At 43.2% G+C, this 23,426-nt stretch overlaps 1 protein-coding gene and 1 pseudogene across 1 annotated transcript; both read left to right on the top strand.

The window, feature by feature from the left end:
* The first annotated feature begins 2,493 nt into the window (after positions 1-2,493).
* On the top strand, positions 2,494-4,902 carry LOC117400932 (protein Wnt-6-like; annotated as a pseudogene).
* Positions 4,903-9,824: 4,922 nt separating this feature from the next.
* On the top strand, positions 9,825-23,337 carry LOC117967014 (protein Wnt-10b-like). The gene is made up of 4 exons (XM_059011603.1): positions 9,825-10,782; positions 13,196-13,458; positions 16,059-16,429; positions 16,934-23,337. Exons 1-4 carry the CDS (start codon positions 10,709-10,711, stop codon positions 17,390-17,392), a joined length of 1,167 nt encoding a protein of 388 aa, XP_058867586.1. The 5' UTR covers positions 9,825-10,708; the 3' UTR covers positions 17,393-23,337.
* The last annotated feature ends 89 nt before the right edge of the window (positions 23,338-23,426 follow it).

Raw genomic sequence — 23,426 nt, forward strand, 5'->3', positions numbered from 1 at the left:
AGTGATTGTGGCAGTTGGATATATTTGTATACATGATTATCCACTGTGCAAAGTGCAAAGTACTCTACCGTGCTCATATTTTGCTATCTATACATTTTTCCATAGACATAATTTTCATTTTACAAAATCATGGTTTCAATTTTCTGAGTATGGGTTCATTTTCTAGGGGAAAAAAACAAAAATAACTCTCATTTAAATTAAAGGATCATGCTGGACAAAATGTCTTGAACTAATGTCTTGGCTATCCTTTTTGTGCTGGTAGTTCCTCAGTTTCTTCTATAAATCCAATGTGCATCACATGAAGGGTTAACCTAAAACACTGGCTTGTTGACTTGTGTCTGCTAAAGAAACTTCATAAGGGTGTATCCAATCACAAATACAGCGCCCAGGGTGTTTCCCTGTTCTGTGGAGCTATTCAATTGAACTTCCTGCCAGAGATGGACAATATCTGAACACAGTACTGCAAACACAGACACGCTAAAAATGTAATATCCCATACTTTATTGTTTTAAAACACATATGCCATACTACAGGGAAATAAGTCAGGTGCCATATGTTTTGTTTCTACAACCCTATTCAACATCTAAAGTTTCTTTGGTATTATTTTATAATGGAGTTATGGATAATCTATGTGTGTTCTTTATCATTCTCTGTTGTTGCTTCTGCTTCGATTCTTATTGGCCTTCTTTTTTTTAGCAGCTGGGTCTGCTTCTGAAAAGACTCCTGAAAGATAACTTTCTGACGTGAAATGGTTTGAGAATTGACCAGTAGGGGGCTGCAGTTGTAATTTCGTCCCCCTCTCTAACAGTGGCTGTGGACAGTGATTTCCGTGTACCTCGTAGGGAGCAGGGCAGTTGCACACCCCGTAGTGGCTGAACCATCACAGAGGAGTCTTTTCAGAGGCGGACCCCAGGACAAAACATTTGTAAGTAAGCAGGTCAATAATGAGCAGAAACAGCAATAGAGAATTATACCTAAAACACTTTAAACATATTAAACAGTCAAGAAATTAAATATTCTGACAATGAATAGAGTATAAAGTATCAAACAAAAAGAAGCACTTATTTCCTTCGGGTTGCCAACCTAGTAAAAGCACAACCCCCTCAAGTATCCATCAGGGATCGCTGTATAGGCATCTATCCCTCAAGTACAAGGTGAATCATCCACCAGCGATTGCCGTATAGGAAGGAGATTCGGGCTGGTTTTTGTTCAACTCATTGTACTTTAGTGCACCCTACTGGTCAGACGCCGTGATGAGCCCAGCCAGAGTTCCCAGGCTGAGACCTTGCCTCCAGGAATCAGTAGCTTGGTCCCACCTGCTGCTCAGGTCTGGCAATTGCTCTGACAGCAGGAACGGAGGTGGGTCTTGACCTTCAGTAAGTGCAACGCCACCTGAAAGCATGGCTTGCAAACAGAGATTTCTTTAAGCTATTTTAGTACCAGATATCATGCTTAAAAACAAATACGTGTTTTCTATAACATACGTTTCTTAGAAATCTGCACATTTGAGACCTAAAAGAAAATGACACAACTTGTTTTAAAGTGACTGAGGGGGGTGAGGCTGGCGCTGCGAGAGTGCCACTACCACTTCCGGAGAGAGCTGTGGAACTGCAGTTCACCAGGCTGGTGCAGTAAGGTAGTGGACTGCTTGAAAATACCATTGAGAAGTTACTTTTTTTACACCTGTTTTTAGGTTTTACCGCCCCCTTACCTTTTTATGATGTTTACAATCATTATGAGTCATTCTTATTGCAATTATGCAAAAATCCTGTTACTGATGTCTATGGTGGGCAGCTAAAACCGAAGAGCAGCTCTGAACCGAAGAGCAGCAATATTTGAGTTATTGCAAAATGAACAGAACGAGTCATAAGCATTTAATCTGAACAACCATTTTTTAAACTGTATTGGTTACTACAGCTTTCTGTAAATTCTTCTGATCTTTGATGGCACAAGCAGCCAAGAGGCAAATTCTAATAGTTTATCCTGACATGTTGGGACAGACAAATCAGGGAGAAAACTGACTGGAATTCATGAGTCCAAGGAGGTGTGGGGGGGGGGGGGGGGGGGGGATAAGGAGAGAAGAAGGGAGTGTGGGCTAATGCACTAGCCTGGCAGGATTGGATAGGCATAGAGACTGAACTGCTCCCTCATGCCCCAGGAGAAAGGGTGTTTACTGGAGAATTGTGATATTAAGCTGCGGCATCAACCCCAGTGGAAAGGGGTAGAGCAGGGTTTAGCGTTGGTAATAACCCTTATAATGGTTTACCATGGTAAAAGCAAAGCGAAGTGTAATAAAGCATAGTGAAAGTGTGGTAAAGGCAAACATTAATAAAGCACATTAATAAACATGGCAAACCAGGGTAAGCTATGGTAAATGCAAAGTACAAACATGGGAAAAGCATGACAAAACTGCAAAAATACTGTGCTAAACTGTCATAAGATTTGTTGTACTGACATTAGACTAAACAGGAGAACATGGCAGTTCAGTGAACTGGTCCAGAACCCCAGGATGTTGTTTTCTCTCTTCCTCTCCACTCAGATATCGGTGAGACCGCATTCCTCCGCGCCTTGTCCTCTGCAGCGGTCTTGTACGCTGTCAGCCAAGCCTGCTCGATCGGGGAGCTCCTGCAGTGTGGCTGTGCAGAGCCCGTCCCTCCCCCTTCCACAGAGCCCCGCCCCTTCCACGGAGCACCGCCGCCGGGGACCAGGCCTGGCAGTGGGGGGGCTGTGGTGATGATGTCACCTTCGAGTACCTCAAGTCCCGGCAGTTCATGGATCTCAAGCGTAAGAGGGGGGCAAGCGACATCTGCACCCTAATTGACCTGCATAACAGTGAGGCTGGGAGACTGGTGAGTGGGACCCGAGGCATTTAGACAGGTCTGAGAAGCTAGACCAGGCTTAAATTGGACACTGAAACTAGTCTAATACAAGTAAATCAGCTGCATAAAAAGTCAGATTGACTAATTCTTAGATTAAATTATCTCTTTACGTTAACATTGAAAAGCAAAGAGAAAATAAGAAAGTCTTGGTGTAATAAAGTATGGTTCTGTATGTTCTCTGTATAATGGGTTAAAGAGCTACTTGGTACAGGTCTAAAATATTACAGAGTATTCTACCTGTTGTTTAGATCATTGTATGTGTCAGTCATCACATTCTGGTGCCTTTTTAACACTCAGAAGTTCAAAGCAAACCTGTGGTCTCTCTGGAGCTCTCTAATCTGCCGCCCTTGCAACTCTCCGCCCCCAGTGGATGTAAGAGACACTACATTTGTTCTACGTTCTATCACTGAGGTTACCAGCTGTACTTAGAGAATAGACATGTTTGAGAGCCCGTTTGAGGCCACAGGGGTGTATTAAACTAAAGGCTTTTATAAAAGTTGCCAGGATGTGATAACTTAAATGATACAAAGTGAATTTTTAACAAGAAGAATACAGTTCAAGCAGCATTAAAACAGATGACGTTTTCTCCCTGCGTGGCAGACGGTAAAGAACTTCTTGCTGACGGAGTGCAAGTGCCACGGGCTGTCAGGCTCCTGCTCTGTGCGGACCTGCTGGAAGAAGACTCCCGCGCTCAGGGAGGTGGGGGGCAGTCTGCTGGCTCGCTTCCAGAGCGCGGTGCGTGTCACGGGCAGCAACGATGGGAAAAACCTGATACCCGCCGTGCCAGGACTCTGCCAACACCCGGGACGCTACCAGCTGCTGTTCTCTGCAGAGTCACCCCACTTCTGTCTCGCCAACCGACGGACGGGTGCCCAGGGGACCCATGGACGTGCCTGCAGTGAAACCAAGGAGGCAGGAGAGAGTGACCTGGGCAGCTGCGAGGCCCTGTGTTGCGGCCGTGGCTTCAGGGAAGAGACTGTCAGACTGGAGGAAAACTGCCAGTGTCGGTTTTACTGGTGCTGCGTGGTCCAATGTAAGATGTATGCCTCCAGACGCAACGTCAGTGTGTGTTTGTAGACCAGGTCCTGAATATCACAGCAAATAATTGAAGTTGGAAGTAAAATGAAAACATGATCAGAGGCTAGCTTCTTGTGCTTCTGGAGGCTTGGGTGTAATCGTCTGCCTGCTTAGTGGTGAAATCGCCTTGTGGACATCCCTGTAAGAATACATTAGTCAACATTACTGCGATGTTTCATGCCCAAACCAAGTTGCTCTTTTAGTTCAGGTTTTATCATGGTAAATCAGACAACAGCAAACATCATGAAAAAAAAAGACTCAGTTGGGACAAAACTTAAATTGGGTGTTTATTATCTTCCGATAAAATTAGTTAACTATACCAATACCTAGTGACCAAAAACTACAGTTTTGTACCAGGTTAATACTTTTATAAATAATGTAGCATGTTTCGCAAGAAGCAGCACATACTGCTTCCTGGCACAGGTAAACCATTTAACAATAGTTCATTGACGTTCTCTATAAATCGTGCCAGCCAGGCTTAATAATACTGGCTCAGGGGTTACATCCCCATAATTAGTACTCACTAAGACATTCAATTTACTAAAGTCCCCAGTTATTATCCATAGTTTACTTAGGAATCTACGGTTAGCCTCAACTATTGTTCAGTGAAACTACAGTTTTAGACAAACAGCTTTGGTTTTCTGTCTTTAACTACACTTTAACGCACACAAACGTTTAGTATTTCCACTAAACTGAAGTTTGTTTTCTTAAGGTGGATCTTAAAAAGCAACTTGGTATTATGAGCAGGTCAAACGATTTTCAGCAGAAACGTAATTCCAGACTGGCATTCTGAAATGGGAAACAGAAAAGGAATTATTTAAAAATAAAAATAAAATGAATATTTATAACTAACAGTTTTACAAATGCCGCTGATTGATTTCGTTGTTGAAACGTGTGAATATTATGTTGTAAATGTAGATGTTAAGAAGAATGTAAGATGACACTCATGGGCACAAGAAGAATGTTATGAACTGTAAGTCCTAACTTAAACAGCGATGAACTGTTGATTGAAAATGCGAGAGCAAAAACAAACAATAAATCATATAGGAGTTGGAAACTTTTTTAGACAGCATCTTGTTTGGACTGCCAGTTCACTGTGATGTTTGGAATTATTTTTACATACTGTATGTTAAAGTCAAACATCCTGTCCAGAATTTAAACTTTTCATGACCGGTTTATTGAAATACTGTAGTCAAAACTAGACAATATTTATCTTAACTGGTATTCAGTTTATCTAAACAGAAGGTGACATTTATTATAAGGATGTAACAAATTGTTGATAGTAACCTGGATTTCATTTTACTGTTATCGACCGTGATTCAGAGTTACAATTTTTGAACAAAAATATTGACATAATCTGAACCCACTGTATCGAAACTGCAGGTAATGCTTGTATAGGGTTTCTTCAGGGTAGCACGCTTGCTACTAAACGTGTAGCCTTTTACTAAACTTTTAAACTAAACTAAGCGATATCAGCCACTAAATTCATTTAATACGTTGTTCATTTGCTTTGCTGTTGAAAAGTTTCGTTTTGCACCTTCTTGATTTCTTAGTGACTGGTGAACACAGTTTTACCACCATAATGTTTTTATGTCTTTTTCATTACGTATGGTGGATCCAAGATTGTGCTCCTTCTTTCTGATCAGTTGGATCAATAAGTGTCTTTAGAGACGATTCATCAACCTACAGCTATGGCAAATGTTTTGCATCACCCTATAGAATTAACTAATTTTGCTTCATAAAGTTGAATGAAACCCATTGAGTAATGTTACGTTAACATATTGAATTACATACCGCTTTGCAGTTTTCCATAGTACTTAATGAAAAACGGACAAAAATTGAAATATTTTACATTTTAAAGTCTAAAATTAAAAACTGTACTACTATTATGGCTTCCAGACTTTGGCAATATAATTTTGTAGTTTCTTTGATTGCATGATGTTAAATAAAATATCTAAATTATGTTCATATAGTTTTTTTTTAAAACTATGTCCAATCTAGGTGATGCAAAACTTTTGTCCATAGCTGTATACCCTGTTAAACCACAGCTGGATTGTATTGTTACAGCAAGAGAATTGAGTTGGAGCTGCAATGTGAGCATACCTTAAAAATATGGTTAATCCACCTGCTGGTTGTGATGGTCAGTCCACGCCAGTGCGGCTAGGCCCATCCGCCATCTAAGGTCTAGAGTCACATGGGGAGGTGACGCACGTCATTCACCTTCACAGTACACATGACACTACATGCCTGCAAAGTTTTGTTCCCTTTATTATTATTATTATTATTTATTTCTTAGCAGACGCCCTTATCCAGGGCGACTTACAATCGTAAGCAAATACATTTCAAGTGTTACAATACAAGTAATACAATAAGAGCAAGAATACAATAACTTTTGTTCAAATTAGGGATGAGCGCAAGTCAAAATAAAAATAAAAAATTAATTGGATCTGTTCATCAGCTAACTATCACAGAACAAGGAGCTCATCCGGGCTGCTGGCAGCGAGAGAGCGGAGATGAGTAATATTTACCTTTTCCAGTTTAATTTAGGAGTGAACAGCTGCCCTTTGGCACTGCTTGATGTGCAACATAAACTATTAAGTTTCTCGCATCAGCTTGAAAATATTTCATTATTATTTGCAGCCAAGAGGCATTTGTTTAATCATTTTTATGATATATGTTTTCCCTTGATTTAATCATTTTTACGATATATTTTTTCCCTTGATTTAATGCCTGTAAAATGCAGATGCAATAACAGCATCACTTAACAGTGGGTTTATTTGGAATTACTGTTTGAATCCTTCAGCTTAGAAAAAAGAAGGGAAAGAGGGGAAATGATTGAAGTCTTTAAAATCATAAATGGCATAGATAATGTTAATCTGAGACACTACTTCAAATTTAGCACAGAGAGAAGAACAAGACGACATAAATGGAAGCAGAGTAAAAGTTTAGAACAGAAGGCAGGAAGCACTTTTTTACACAGTTATAAATGCATGGACTGGCCTATCAGGTGAAGTAGTAGGATCTAAAACACTGAGAACATTTAAAAAAGACTCGATTCTGTGCTTTTAAATGAGTTCCCCCCAGTAAGGAAAAATAACGAGCCTTGATGGGCTGAACAGCCTTTTCTCACTCTCAAGCTTTTCTTAAAGATTCAAGGCCAGACAATGCTAGATTAAAATCTTAAAATCAATTTGAAAACCAACAGGTAACCAGTATGAAGATTTTAAGACTGTAGTATGCTGACAGGATGCAGAAAGCTGCAAACAGACCACTTCAGTAACCCAATCTTGAACTGTCTTACGATGGAAGAAAGAAATCCGAGATGTGTGGAAAATGTGTTCTGATGCTTTCACTTGAGTGCAGGAGCTATTCTTCTGTTCTAGTTGCCTACATATGTAACATAGGCTAGATCAGCCAAATGTCTTTACAGAAAAGTCAGTGCCGTCTAGTGATCTGCCACTTTGAATCAAGCTTTCTTTTTTTTTATGCCGGCAATCCACAGCTGTGCACCAGACTATTTGACTAATCTAGCCAACATTGCATACATGGAAGACAAGTAGAACTGAACAGCAACTCCTGAACTCATAGTCTTATTAAAAAATGTATTTGCTATTTACCCTTTATGAATTTCCTAGCTGGAGCCATCACATTCTGCCAATTGCTTAACACACATTAATTGAATCAAGTACGAGTAATCTATTACAGATTTTGAGTACCGAATATTCAGTACGCAGCCCTAGACTGTATGTACAGGTGTCCTGTCTCTTGCAATACTTGCATTCCTACATGTTGTTAATTACCAGCAAGCCTCTGTTGCTCTGAAGTGTTTCCAGATTCCTTAGGGGATACTTTTTATACACCTGCCATTTAACATTACACTAACACGCTAACTGCAGGCAAATAACATGAATCCTGCTCAAAGCCTTAGATAACTTTGGAAGCATTGCAAGAGTTTCATTTAAAAAAAAAAAAAAAAATTTGTCCACTTGACTTTTGTAGAATCTGTAGTTCATGGTTTTCATACAAGTCCATCATTTTTTTGGGCTGTTTATCATTTGATTTTACAGACTTTCTTTTAATTTTGAATGACGTTTTTCCTACCACAACACCTTAAGATCTCTTACTTCTTGTGTTACAGGTAATAGGGCCCCATCTGTGTCATGATGCGGGTCCAGATTACCTGTAACACAGGAGGTGAATGAGGGAGCATAAGAACTTCTTCACCTGAGTCAAAGTAAAAAAAATAAAAAGGAAAACAAAAAGATCAAAAGCGAAACATGGCCCATATAGCTCATTGTCAGCCAGTAATGGAAGCTGTGATTGAAGCAAATGGACATCACATTCAACAGCATACAGGTTGAAACTTCTGAATGATGGAAACAGCGACACCTATGGGCCATACTGAAAATTACAGAAACTCAAATTTCAGTGCTTTGTAAATTTTTTCAGACATTGCTGCTTATCTTTATGAGTGAGGCTTAAACCCTAAGTTCAGAGATAAATAATAATAATAATCATATCTTAAAGATATAGTATGCATTAAGGTGTAGAAGTTCATTACAATAAGTCTGCGTGTCTGTCTGCTGTGCCAAAAGAGCCAGGCTCTAACCTGTTCATAATCAGATCTCAAAATGGACCTGTGCATGAGATCTAAGGTTTTCCACATGTGTGTCAGTGGCTTGGAAATGTCTCTTTCATTTGGTGCCAGAAGGCTGAATTATTATCAATGTAATTGCTATTTATTGTCGCGTGTTAATCACATTGTAAATTACATGCTTTGTTGTTGACATTAATCAACACGCTTATGAAAACCCAACAGTGCGAGTATTGCCAAGTAGAGGTACAGTTACGGTTATGGGAGGAATCCAAACGAAAAAAGCTAATAGTGATGATGACTAATGATGCAAGGAGCTAGGTGGCACAGCAGGCTATTTCACTGACTTCTCAAGACTCATCTGGGGCTGAATCCGTGCTGGGTTTGGTGTCAACCAAGCTTAACGGTGGGTAGCAGTGTGAGCCACATGACAAAACCATTATGCAATTTGGCTCAACTGGCAGTCTGCTTAAGACAACAAGGGGTGTTCATGTTAGGACTGAGGTGAGCTCTCTCTCTCTCTCTCTCTCTCTCTCTCTCTCTCTCTCTCTCTCTCTCTCTCTCTTGAAGAGCTGTGAAAATCCCTTTCAACTCTGCTGGCAAATCTTAAAACCACAGTTTAATCAAATATCACTCAGGATTAAACGTAAGGTACGGGAAAATCTTACATGACAGTGAAGTGATAGCAAAAGTTAAGGTTACACTTTTTCAGCATTGAACACTATAACTGTGGCAATATTGTGACATTGTGTAGGTCTTAAAGTCGTATGACACTACAGTTGTGGGTTGGTTTCTATTAATTCCTTCATAATTTAGCCTTTGATTCACTCTCCTTGTTGAAAGTCCAGTTTGCTTCCATTTTCCAAAACAAACTGGATAAAAAAAATGTTGGGGCGGTGAGTTGAATTTTATTACATTATCGATTCATGGGACAGGTGTTACTGCAATGTATTATAGCTGGTTGTTATTATCTATTAGTACAATATTGCATACATATTGTAGTGATCGTTATTCGAACAGAGAATGGCTGTGGAGAATATAGACAGGGAAGCGAGGGGGGAAAGGTACGGGAGGGCAGGGAGCGAGGGAGGTGCTAGAACAGTATTCTGCAATAACACTCAGGAGATGCTGTCGACACAGCCAAAGACGAGAGAGCAAGCCCGAGCAAAGGTGTACGGGTATATAGCTGTAGAATATATCCAGAGGCTAAAAAAAAAAAAAAAAGCTAATCAGACGCCCAGATTAACAACAAGAAGTTGGCAAGTTAATTAACAACTAAGGCATTTTGCGAAAATAATCCTATGTAACTAATGGGAAACCCCCCCAAAAAAGTTTTATAATCTCGTGGCACCGTAATAAGGATTTAAACGTTTAAGGAAGGCTGCAGAAGTGGAGAGAGAACTGGAAAATACGTAATTAAAGATGCAATTTTACTAGGGGCAGAGAAGATGAAACCGGTCAAATTAAATACAATTAAAGTACAATACTAATAAACAGGAAAGAGGGAACAGATGACAGCGCGCACAGACTCGGTATTGTTCCAGCGCAGGGAGGAGAGCTGCGCGCCTGCCTGCTGCTGCTGCTGCTGCTGTCTCTGAAATTACTGGCATATTTTTTTTCTTTCTTTTTGTCCTGCGGTTGCATTAAATTTTTTCCTGCTGCAGCAGCCTTTTCGAGTGACCACTTGAATCCAGGAGAGCTCCGGGACTGGAAAGGAACAATGACAGGGCGAAGGAGTCTGCGCTCCTGACCCTGAGCCCCCGCAAAAAACAAACACACGCAGCAGCAGACACGCACAGCCCTGGAAAGTCCGGGGCTATCCATCATCACATTCATCACCTTTTTGAACCGTCGTCTCTTCAGTATCCACACACAAGCGGCACCGCGTCTCAACCTGGCAAAGCTACTGTTACTGTCTTTTTGACAAACAAAGCGTCTCCGTACTCATTATCACGCTGCGTACGAGTGCCAATTTTAACCCTGAACCGCTATTCTTTCTGCGACTACGATTTAACAATAGCTTCAGAGCTTCGTGAAATGTTACCAGGCGGTTTTTTGGAACTTTTCGACGACAGCATACCAACTTTAAAAAAACAAATTTACCTCAGAAGCAACTCGAGTTGTCTTTCATGTCACGCTGGGACCAACGGCTACTGAAATGGGAATTCCACACACGAGCTACTGGAAATGCGTCCTGATCCTCGTGGCGGCCGTCATGTCACCTGCCTCCACGTAAGTGTGCCTGCCTGCCAGGTTGTGTCAGCGTGTGAGAGCGAGAGAGAGTGAGAGACAGAGAGGGAAAGTGAGACGCAGGGTCGGGGACTGGGAGTGAGGTAACCCCGTGCGTTTTTATTCTGCCTGCGGCGTGGTAACAGCATTTTAGCAACATCTATTAAAACAGAGTATAAGCAAACTAATTACGACATTAAATAGTGTTACACCACATTGATGTATGGTAAAAAAAATAAAATAGCAACAAAATCAAACAAACTATGTTTGAGCAGTTTCTTATCTGCAACAAACCACTTTTGTTGGTTTTCAATGTTATAATCCAAACTCCATAAAAGAAAAGGACCTGTATGTATATATATATATATATATATATATATATATATATATATATATATATATATATATATATATATATATATATATATATATATATATATATACACACACACACACACACACACATATATATATATATATATATATATATATATATATATATATATATATATATATATACACACTGTAGAGTATTCTATATAAAGTCATTTTCCTTTATTGTTAGTTTCTACAGTATGTAGCTACATCAAGATCTAGTTTTTGGGGGTGTCATAATACCAAAGCCAATGTGTATCTGTGCAAGAGTCGTGTTGTAAGAGTGTACTTGTTTAATGTATAAGGGAAGGCCAAAGGAATATTGAAAAATGTGTTTGCAAACTTTTCCAAGATTTAGGAGGAATGAATTATTCTAGTTTGATTATTTGATATTAGCCCAAAAAATTAAAAAATATCAAGATCCAAATGGCATTCATTCATGCGGGATTGTGTTTGTTTTTGTATCCAAACTGGATTGCAAATGAATGCAAAAAAGATTCTTTTGACCTTCAGAATGCATGCCTGTGCAATCAAGCAAAGTATCCTGAATGAATGTTGAATGAAGACTGCATTTATAATGCAAAATCTTTCACCTATGTGGCTTACTGAGAAAAAAATAATTAAAAAAAGCATCTGCTTTGAATCAAAACGTATTTGATTACACGAGTGATTGTTGCAAAATATCATATTGTGTTTGTTTCTAATGAACCACAAAGAAACCTGCAACACTGCCCCCTGTGGTATGACGCATTTCTCACTGATTTCTTATATCCAATAGGGGCATATTGTAGCGGCTGAGATAACTGTGATATTTCTCACCCATAGCAAGCTTCTCATTAATAAGTGAAAGTTGCAAGCAAGAGAGAGAGAGAGAGAGAGAGGGGCTTTATTTTGTGATTCGTGTGTGTATGTTTGTGGGCGCGTGTGTGCGTGTGTTTCGGAGTGTGTGTGTGTCTGTGTGTGTGCGTGTGCATGTGCATGTGTTAGAGTGTGTGTGTGTGTCAGAGCATGTGTGCCCCGCCCCCCATATACCCTTCCCCCACTCCCACCCCCCCACACACACCCAAGCCTCCAAAGGTGAAGGACATAATTGGCTTCGACACCTGGCATCCTGCAATTAATGTTTAACCACAGAGCTGTAAGTTGTATCAGTATTTATTGATATTTCACAAACTAATTCACTAGATGCTAATCTTTTGGCAGGGTCTGTGTGTGTGGGGCTCGATTACTGGCTGCGTGAGTTCTTGTGGGATCTGTTTATATATAAGCATCAGTATTTGTTCAAACTTGTTTTAAATAAACATTTCGTTTTGCTTGTGTTGTACACCAATGACTTTGATTGTCAGAGTTTCCCCTCCGAGGACTTAGTGGGAAGCTGGCTCCCACTCTAGCCTGACATGAGGGGAGTGATGTGCCAAGCTTGTGTGCTTGATCCTCATTAGAATGAACACACCTGTGCCCTTGCCAGAACACATGACAGCTACTGTGAAGTATGTAGGGCAATGTCGCTTTCAGTGCTACTTGATTGTACTGCATTACTTTTGCAGGGTCGTTGCAACGTTGCGTAACACTGCAGTATATTTTCCAGGGTTTAAACAAATAAATGGTCCATATTCTGCAATAAATATAATCTGCATTCCCTGTTGCAAGCCAGTCACCACGGGGCAGCAAAACAGCAGGACTGGTAGGCTTTGATGGAGGGCTACTAGTAGATGCTCAGTTGGTAGGTGCTTCCATAGCCAAAGTGCTACCATTGAGGCTCCAACATAGAATCAGCATTGCATATTAAACTGTAGAGGTGGTGGAGCCGCTATGGCTGGCATGGAGATGCAGTTTAACCTTCTTCAAACTTTTATGAACCAGCCTCATTCAAGATCTGCAGAGCAAAAGAAGTTATGAGACTAGCACCCTAACCCATTGTGTCTCAAACACAATCAGCTCTGTGATTTAATCTGTTTTGATGGACACGGAAATGCAGGTTCATTAACCTTGGAGTGCGAGGGTTTGATCTCTGACTCCCTTTGTTTCTCCTTCCTTCCAGAGTCCTGTGCAATGATATTTTGGGTGTAAAGCTGCCGGGCGACCCTGAGCTGACGCCCAACACGGTGTGCCTGACCCTGCCGGGCCTCAGCAAGCACCAGATGAGGCTGTGTGTGCGCAGCCCTGACGTGACTGCCTCCGCCCTGCAGGGCATCCAGATCGCCATCCACGAGTGCCAGCACCAGCTGAGGGAGCAGCGGTGGAACTGCTCTGCGCTGGAGACCGGGAGCAAGCTGCCTCACGACAGCCCCATCCTGAAGAGAGGTGAGGCAGGGGAGGGGCAGGGGGAGCAAGAAGGGGTGAGGAAGGATGGGTGAAGGGGGCAAGCTGCTTAATGACAGCGTAACAGGGCGCAAGCTAGGCACGAACCGGCGACCCCACGCACCACAGGCGAGCGTCTTAACCATAATGCGAAAGAGCCGGAGTCGTCTGCCTTTGTGGTTTTAGAGCCTTTAACCTCATCTCATCTCACTGATGGGACAGGACAGAATCTGTGACCATATCACACAACACTGCCCGTTACAACAGCATGACAGACACTGACGAGGGGAGAGTGAGGGGGGGAAGCAGGTGGTACTGTTAAGGGGGACTAAAGATGGGCGAGGGAGGGGGGAAAAACTCTGCCCTAGATACTGGGGACTGCTCAACGACAGTGTGCTACTGAAGAGGGGCGAGTTAGGGGGAGTGAAGGGGAAGCAGAGGGCACTGTTAGGGGAGAGTCATGAGCTAGGATGGTGGGAGGGAGGTGTAAGTGTGCATTGAGCGGGGGGAGGGCGGTGACAGTTGTTCGAAAGGTATTTTGGACAAGGGAGGCGCGGGGAGGGATTAGCTACAGGCACCTCTCCAGATTTCAGAGGGAATCTCCCTGCTACTCACTGCCAGCCCCCAATAAAACTGCTCATTAAAATACAGAGACTGTCCGACGCGGTGCTGTCAGAAACTGGGAACCGGCCCAACTGCTAGCCAGGACTTGCAGGCAGCGACACACAAACATACAGCACATTTCCATCTGCTGATGTACCGCTGGAGGTGCAGCCCTTACAGAAGCATGTCTTTAAAAAACCCTCTGGGATCCCATTGTAATCCCAGTGTTTCACCCTGGTGAAACCCGCGCTAGCCATTTGCAGACCACAGCGTTACCAACAATGGAAACACAAGGACCCGATGTTGTGATAATGAAACATCCAACAAAAATATAACAAACCGTGAAGTCTCCTATTTTAACGATGGAAACGATGGCGGCTTTTAGATCCGCCATTGTTTAGATCAATTGGCTAGACCCCGTTGTGTATTGGTTCATTGATTATATCACGAGATACAATGTAACCACAAGGATACCGTTCTGCTAATGCCTCATACCAGTTAATCATTTTATATTATAAACCAGAGCAGAAAAAAATACCCCTCACCTTAGAAACATTTGCCATGTATTTTAAATCTAGACTTCCACACTTGTTTTGCTGTGCTTTTATTATGGGAGCGTGCTATCTGTATGCTAGCTGTGCGCGTGTGTGTTCTGTGTTCCCTGCACGGTCCTGTCGCTGTGCTGGGGAGTCTGTGCCCCAAGGAGTGCCGCGGTCGAGCGAGGTGCTGAGCACTTCTTCCCATCAGGGCAGAGAGATGATAAGAGCTGAGGAGCAATTAAGTTTCAAGAAAGGAACGATCTGAGCTTTTTTTTCCCCCCTGGGCTTTTGGTAGGGCCTGCTTCAGCAAATACAGTTATTAAAGCTACAGTATCATAGTGAACGGGCAAGCGTGTCTGGGTGTGTGTGTGTGTTTGGGGTGGGGTGGACACACACTGATACACACACACACACACACACAAACACACACACAGACACACACACACACACACACACACACACACACTCTGACACACACACCCACACCCACACACTCTGACACACACCCACCCACACACACACACACATGCACACACACTCTGACACACATACACCCAGACACACTCTGACACACACACCCACACCCACACACTCTGACACACACACCCACACACACACACTCTGACACACACACACACACACACCCACACACACACACTCTGACACACACACACACACACTCTGACACACACACCCACACACACACACTCTGACACACACCCACCCACACACACACACACATGCACACACACTCTGACACACACACACACACACACACACACACACACACACACACACTCTTTCATTGTATACCCAGGATGAGATTGAGATTTGCATCTAATTAACAATCAGTACAGACGTGACTCCAGGCTGTATATTCACTGATAGATGAGAACCCGTAGCTCATACTCATAATCTCCACTACACTAATCTATCATCTATTTGTATAAAATGAACGTTTATTTGATAATAACCAAATTCAATCCAGAAGGTCTATTGGAAGATAATGATTTAATACAAAATTCAAGGCAGGTTATCATATGCACCAGCATATAGATCGTGTGCCAGATAGAGAGAGAGTGACATGATATGAAGTTTAAAAGCACATAGTATCATCCAATTCTGGCTGTATAAATAGACATAACTTTCCCCTCTATTGCGTTTGATCCATTCACACCCCTCCTCCTCCCCCAGCTCCTCCTCGTGGCTCCCCCCTGGTTCTCTCTGTCACTGGAGGTTGACTGCCTTGTCCAGCAAGCGGGTTCTGCTCATTTTGAACGGGGACCCTAAAAGCTCACAGCTGAGAGCTGCAATTCAAGGTCTCTTGAGCACTTTCATGCTGCCTGTTTCTCATGGTGTACCAGGGATTGCTCTCCTCTCAAGCGAGCCTGCATTGCTGTGTGATTGAAGCATCCCAGGGTTGTGATCGCGGTTTTCCTGTGTCGTTCGTTCTCCTGGCAGGTTTCCGGGAGACTGCGTTCGCTTTCTCCCTGCTCGCGGCGGGGGTGACTCACTCGGTCGCCATGGCCTGCAGCCTGGGCAAGCTGCAGGGATGCGGGTGCGAGTCCAAGCGCCGCCGGGACGAGGATAAGATCCAGCTGAAACTGAACCAGCTGCAGCTGCAGACCCTGCAGAGGACCAAGGGGCTCCCCGCGCACCTCCTCCAGAGCCAGCAGGGGGCGCCCAGCCTGCAGGACACCTGGAAGTGGGGCGGATGCAGCCATAACGTCAAATTCGGGGAGAAGTTCTCCCAGGACTGGCTGGATTCCAGCGAATCGCCACGGGACATTCATGCCCGCATGCGGCTCCACAACAACAAAGTGGGCAGGCAGGTGAGACTGGCATAGCAGGGTCACTTGTTTCATAGTCCCCTTTGACCTTTTCACCAGAGTCAAAGGGAAATAAAGTCTGGTAAACTAAATGATCTGCAGAAGAATGAAAAGGGGGATCTTGTTTTGCTTATAAGAGCTAAGCATTTATTTTATTTTAAGCCTATCACACCTTTAGAACATAAATAAATTAATCAAAAGTACAGTGTTGTTGCTCTAAGTATAATCTGAAAAAATTAGTCAAGCCAGTTTTGCTTGTTCACAGTTTGTGCTCATTGGCCACTTTGGGATCGAAGTTAGGAAGCACTTTCATTTTTAATGTAGAGAGATAGAAATGCATGGAATAGTGTACCATGTGAAATAGTGACATCTAAAGACACTAGGAACATTGAGAAAGCAATTAGATTGTGCCCCTGTGGAATAGTATTCGCTGTGCTAGGAAGGGATGAACCTTTATTGGGCTGAACGACCACCTCTCATTCCCAGTGTCTTGTGTTCTGTCGGCAGGTGGTCAAAGAAAACATGAAGAGGAAGTGCAAGTGCCACGGCACCTCGGGAAGCTGCCAGTTCAAAACCTGCTGGTACGTCACGCCCGATTTCAGGCTGGTGGGATCGGTGCTGAGGGACAAGTTCCAGACGGCCGTGTTCATCAACTCGCAGAACAAGAACACGGGCGTCTTCAACCCCCGCCTGAGCAAGCAAAGGGTGTCCAGCCAGCTGGTGTACTTCGAGAAGTCCCCCGATTTCTGTGAGCGAGACCCTGCCTTGGACTCGCCAGGCACAGAGGGACGGATCTGCAACAAGACCAGCCAGAACATGGACAACTGCGGCAGCCTGTGCTGCGGCCGCGGACATAACATCCTGAAGCAGACGCGCAGCGAGAGATGCAACTGCCGTTTCCACTGGTGCTGCTACGTGCTGTGTGAGGAGTGCCGCGTCACGCAGTGGGTCAACGTCTGCAAGTGAGACCCGCACCGTCCCGCTGCTCACCCCAGGGACTAGTCATGTGATCAAGAAGCTGTTATATTGACCTGCAATAGAGACCCAAGCCTTCCCAATGTCTTTTTATGGGGTCTCTATAAAACAAGAGAAGCCAGAAGAATCGTTTCTAGAGCACAGTGAACTCTAACCCTGGCACCAGTACCTCCTCATGCAGTCACGATGGCGTTTATTTAATTGAATTCTGAAAAATAAATAATGCTGTCTCTGGAGTCAAACAGAGGAGCTGCAAGTCAAGGACACACTGCCCCAGCGTGAGTGCAGTCAGGGTGGACGCCTTGTGAAACCCAGAAAACTGAGCTCTCTTTATACAAGGATGGACTAGGCATCGCTGTTTCAGGAGTGCCTGGTCACTGAACGCCACAGGATCCTGATCAGTGCACCAAAAATCGAGTTCATCTTGTTAAACAATGAAATAGAAACCTTAACAATATCTACTTCTCATTTTCAGAGTGCTGTGTCAACAATATCCCACTCAAACACCATTCTCTGTTCATACTAAGAGGATAATCAGCCTTGTTGTACGCAGCAGAGAAAAAGACATGGCTGATTCTGGAGTGTGATATCACACTGCATCAACAGGTATATAACACTCCACTGACACCACTGTCTCCATGTAAAAAGGGATTCTTAACCTGTGCTTGTTAAACAGTATAATAGGGACCTGAGAAACTGACAATGCCTTTTCAGGGGTGTCTCCGAGTGTGATCCAAACTTTCCCACTGCTGTCACCTGCTAACAAGAGTTTTTTTTTTTTATGGACCTGCAGAAAAGACATTGCGGTTTCAAGCCCCCAAAACATATGAATCTAATTGTGGTTTGAAACAACTTTTGCAATTCTTGCCACACCTACTTACCAAGCCTTGGAAATTGTTGCAGGAATACAGTTTTCAACAGGAATCTATAACTTTATGACACACGCCTCACCTCTGACTGAATTTACCAGTAAATTAGACATAGTGCATAAACCCAGTCTCCTATATTTCCTTGTGTTCTTGTTCGTTCAAAACCCAATCCCTCCCCCTCCTCGGCTCGGGCAGCTAAATAAATCAAAAGGGCTCTTCATCTGCTTGCCTGAACAGCAGCCCCGCATTTACAGGCAGCGCAAGCAATTCCATAAGTTCTTCTATAAAAAAAAAGAAAAGGATACACAAAGACGTTTGATACTGGAGAGTTCGTCAGCCCAATCTGTGCACTGGAGAGGCTTACAGTGCTTTACTGCTGAGCTGATGATTATGAAGAGAGATGAGTGATAAAAAGGATTGGAGGTTTTATTAGATCTCTTTAAGGCTTTTCTGGCACTTGAAGCTGTCTGGAGTTTTAGGGAGATGGACAGCAGTGCTGGTGCTGTAACAAGTTTTTTTTGGCAAGATTTCCTCCATGCATCTGTGCTTTAACAGCCCTGTCTAGCAAATACCTGGGTGGTGTAATGGGGCAGGGCAACATTTAGGCATATATATTGAACTCTGGAGCTAATGCATAATCTATGAAGCAGCAAGGTTTTGGGTTCAAATGCAGTAGTTGCACCAAGGTCATACGCATTGACGTTTTATAGTGCTATACAGTCCATGTACAGATGACTGGACTCACCTAAACTAGACACTTGTGGGACTCCCTGTAGTGATAAGCCTGTGGTGGCTTGTGGTCTTTTCAATCAACCTAAAAATGACCTAAATACAGCCACCGTTAAAACAAGGACCTGTTATGTTCAAGTGATTTAAAAGCGAAATGCTAGTAGATAGACTCACACGCACTTAGCTAGAGGTGTTGGTTTCAATTACCTTTTTAGCAGGGACCCTTTTTAATGATGTAGTGTTAGATCCGCCGCTGGGAGAGTGATGGAACTGACCCCACAGGTTCAGAAGAGGACGTGTTTTTGGACCGGGAGCTGTTTTTTTCAAGCACAGTGAAACCTGCATTGCTGGAGTGAACCTGGCTACCGCAATTCTATAGAAAGAAAAGACATACAGAACCGTGAGCGAGTTTGATTTGGACCGGCGTTCAAGCAGACTGTTCCCTTGTGTGTGACGTACAGAGGGCCCCCCTAAAAGCTCTGTCCGTTTAAAAAGCAAAAAGGCACGATGTGTAAAATGAATCAGTATTGCTATAGAGTAGAGATATCATTGGTTACCAGCAGATCCCATCCTATTTATCAGTGCTCATGCTCTAAATGATGTAGGGTATGTATGTATTATATATGAAATACTTCTCCGCAAGGGTAGTTTTCAATCGTTTTGATCATCATATCACTTGAGGAATGCACTTCTCTTTTGCCAGGAGAAAAATAATTTCTCTTCTAAGGATGGCGGTGTACCCAGATCATGCTCCCTCCTGCAACAAGGCTGGTTTTCTGTTCCCACAATACACTGCTCATCTCAATCAGAGCACCAGCATTGTTGCAGGAGGGAGCACCGGTCTGGATACACAGCGCTTTCTTATAGAGAAAGCCTCTTTCTTCTTGTCAATGCTCAGGTGATTCCCCAGGTGATTTCAGACCCATGGTGTGTGAATAAAAAATACCCAAACAATCAGGATTATGTTGAAAAACATGCCGCTGCGGGATACAGCAAAGCAATGCCTTTCATGTGCACACTGCAGGGGGTTCTGTAACACATTAAAGCTCCAGTGACTGCGAGTCTTCGTAACAAATTACAGACCTTGGTAATAATCCTTCAAAGCAGAGCAGAAAATGAAGACACCGTGTCGTCTTCAAAGACATGAAAATATTTGTCTTCTTCCACTTCAACGTGATCCCATTTTCACCGTTCGCCTCGGGCAGGGCGGGGTGGGGGATGACATCCCTATAGATCTGATTAATTACTCATTAGCGTTTTCTTAAGACGCTCTTTCAGATAAAATAAGTCATACGTTGACAGGGTTCACAGAAAGGTCAGCCCTGTTGAACTGTTACCTGTACGGGTTAAACCAAAAATGAGACCCCCCTCCCCTCCCCCCAGGTGACTTGGAAAACTCTTAAGAAGAGTTCCCTGGAATCCGCTGCAGCTGACAGATTGGGGGCGTGGCCGCACAGTCACTGCAGTTCAAGCCTTCAGAACATCACCTTCAAGAGGAGAGGATCTCTCACGGACTGCCTGTCCCCCTAGGGCACACCGACAGAACTGCAGCTACTCAGCAGCTCTGGCCAAAAGTTTAGCATCACTTAGAATTTCAGGATTGACACATAATTAAAAAAAGAATGATATATGAACATACTTTAGATCTTTTATTTAACATCTTGTAATCAAAGAAACTACACAACGATATCGCAAAAGTCTACCGGAAGCCATAATAGTAATATTTCATGTTTCGAAATGTCACATTTTTCAATATTTGTCAGTTTTTCATTAAGTATATGGAAAACTACAAAGCGGTATGCAATTCACTATGTTAACGTAACATTATTCAGCAGGTTTCATTGGACTTTATGAAACTAAATGAGTTAACTCTATAGGGTGGTGCAAAACTTTTGGCCATAGCTGTACAGCGGCTGGACAATTACAAACGGGCCGTTCTTTACCTGACCGATTCAGGCAAGGCTTGAAACTCTCACCACCCAGCACCCAGTCCTGCGTTCAGAAGATCCCCTGTTCAAATAGATTAATGAAATTACTAGATGCCAGGAGTTTGAACAATCAACAATAAGGCATACCTGTAACAGGAGTTGTTCGTGTAGCTGTAGGGAGGAACACTGCGTTTAACTTCAAACTCCTGGCTGCTGATCATGTAAGAAATATACTTCATTGAAGGTAGCTCTGAAGCACACTGCCAAGTGTATTTCGCAATATGTAAAAGCTGCCTTTCACAATGGGACCGCTAGCGAGACAGCCAATAGAGATGGCTGCAGCTTCCGTAGACAAGGGAAACACTGATTTTACAAACCTTTCCAGGGACTGTCTGAAAAGTGGTTACAATCTGGAGCACAGACTTTGTTGTGTGGGATGCGTTTCTTACATCCACTGGGGGCAGAGCGTTGCAGTGGGGACAGGTTAATGGTTACACACTGGTGTACCAGCTGTAACGAGAAGACAGGTTTGAGATCTCTTTTGAGGGGCTTAAAACTTCTGAGTCACCAGGATGGGTGGAACAGAAAGAAAACTAAAGGAAGAAGAAGAAGAAGAAGATTTTCGCTTGGAGCTGCTCTCTCATGCCTTAAGAACATGGTTGTGTCTTTCCAGAAATGTGTTTGTGTCTCTAACAAAACAAACGTTTTTAATCAGTGGCTGGGCTCGCTGTGAGGGGAGGCTGTCCCATCTGGTTTGATGCACTGAACACTGTCCCAGTGCCAGCAGCACAGAGAAGCTTGCTCCTCGCTGTGACACTGTGATTAATATCCCTCCTGGAGATACTTAGCGGGCTGTAATTACTGTGCACATTCTTCTCCCTCACAACTACCCCCTCGTAATACGTGAACTGTGCTGGGGAGAGCGAGCCAAAGCATGGGGGAAGGGGGTTCCACGTGTACTGCAGGCATCCTGTTCATGAGAAGTACTTTTTTTTGGGGTGCTCGTTCAAAAAATGGGGACCCTTATGTCCGTCATGTCCGTCCATCCGTCTGTCTGTCACAATGCAGTAGATCGATGCACAGACAAAATAAAGAGATGCACGCTTGCTTGCTGAACAAAAAACGGTCTGTCCTGTTAAGTCTGTAACACGTATATAATTGTGCAGTTGCGTCATTCCTCCACCTAGGACTAGCCATATTGAACAGTGTTAAACAGCAACTGTGAACTGGAACATAAACGTTCATGGATTGGAGTCGCGACATCACAGTGAACATCTGCCTTGATTTTGCATCAGTCTCCACCGAACTTACACTCCAAGCTCTCTAAATACGTCTATAAATAGTTAGCATTTTTCTATAGTCCAATAAACTCTATAGGAATTACTGTAGGGGGACCCTCTGTATGTGCTTCTACAGGGTTATTGTTTTACATGCAACTTTCAGTTACAACAGTCTTCCTTGCACCATACATACCGTAGACAAAGATGAAAAACATCTAGCAGCATTATCTAGTCCGCAAGCCGATAATAGAGAAGATCTTAAAAAATCTATAATCTATAATCTGAGTATAGCAGCCCTATGGCAAATGAACCAAGCTGTAGCAGTTTATCTACAGCATAGTATTTTAAATTATTTGCATATCATGAATCAATGTACCAAAAAACAACTGAAGGCTGTGTAAGCACGCTATAAGGAGGAGCAGTAACAAAGTTAATAAGGCTAATAAGAGCTGAGAAATGTTGGCTGTCAACGGCAACTCTTTACAAAATAGTTTTGAATAAAGTGTGCAGTCTGTCAGCAAACCTCTGGTTTGTATTATCTCCCATTTCTTCATTTTTTTTTATTATTCTTGATATTAGTCACTGCGAGGGGAATTTCCTGTCCTGTCTCTCCCATGTGTCATAAGCAGAGAGATCAGAAGTGAATTCCTTTTGTGTCACCGCAGAGCCATTGCAAAACGCAGCACTAATCAGAAGCAGCCGCCTCCGCTTCCCTTGAGACAGGGTTCACTGCTGGGAAACCGTCCTTCAGCACTGCTTGTGCTTTAGCAGTTACCAGCAACAGCTGCCACAGAGACACAGGCAGGACATCCCTTTGCCTGGATCTATATACAAGCTGCATCTCCCTGTTGTGAACAAGTTTCTGCCACATGGGCAAAACACCAGATCTGACAACGCTGTAGAGTGATTGCAGGTGTTCCTGTACACAAGACAGATATGTTTCCTGTGTTTGGTGACTTCGGCTCCAGTTTATTCTGGAGATGTAATAGAAATGACGTCCCTGCTGGAACTAGAGCCCGGTAAGACCTGCAGAACAATTCTCTTTCCTATACTGCTAGAGCACTCTGCAGTGTTGAGAGTGGAGTTCTCTTTCCTATACTGCTAGAGCGCTCTGCAGTGTTGAGAGAGGAGTTCTCTTTCCTGTACTACTAGAGCGCTCTGCAGTGTTGAGAGTGGAGTTCTCTTTCCTATACTGCTAGAGCGCTCTGCAGTGTTGAGA

This window comes from Acipenser ruthenus, chromosome 42 (genome assembly GCF_902713425.1).
Source record: "Acipenser ruthenus chromosome 42, fAciRut3.2 maternal haplotype, whole genome shotgun sequence".
In the NCBI taxonomy this organism is placed as follows: domain Eukaryota; kingdom Metazoa; phylum Chordata; class Actinopteri; order Acipenseriformes; family Acipenseridae; genus Acipenser; species Acipenser ruthenus.

What these genes read in the sequence shown, in the direction of transcription:
- LOC117967014 (XM_059011603.1), top strand. Translation starts at nt 10,709, where the DNA reads ATGGGAATTCCACACACGAGCTACTGGAAATGCGTCCTGATCCTCGTG. An exon ending in GTCATGTCACCTGCCTCCAC is followed by an intron (nt 10,783 to 13,195) that starts GTAAGTGTGCCT and finishes CCTTCCTTCCAG; the next exon opens with AGTCCTGTGCAATGATATTT. An exon ending in CAGCCCCATCCTGAAGAGAG is followed by an intron (nt 13,459 to 16,058) that starts GTGAGGCAGGGG and finishes TTCTCCTGGCAG; the next exon opens with GTTTCCGGGAGACTGCGTTC.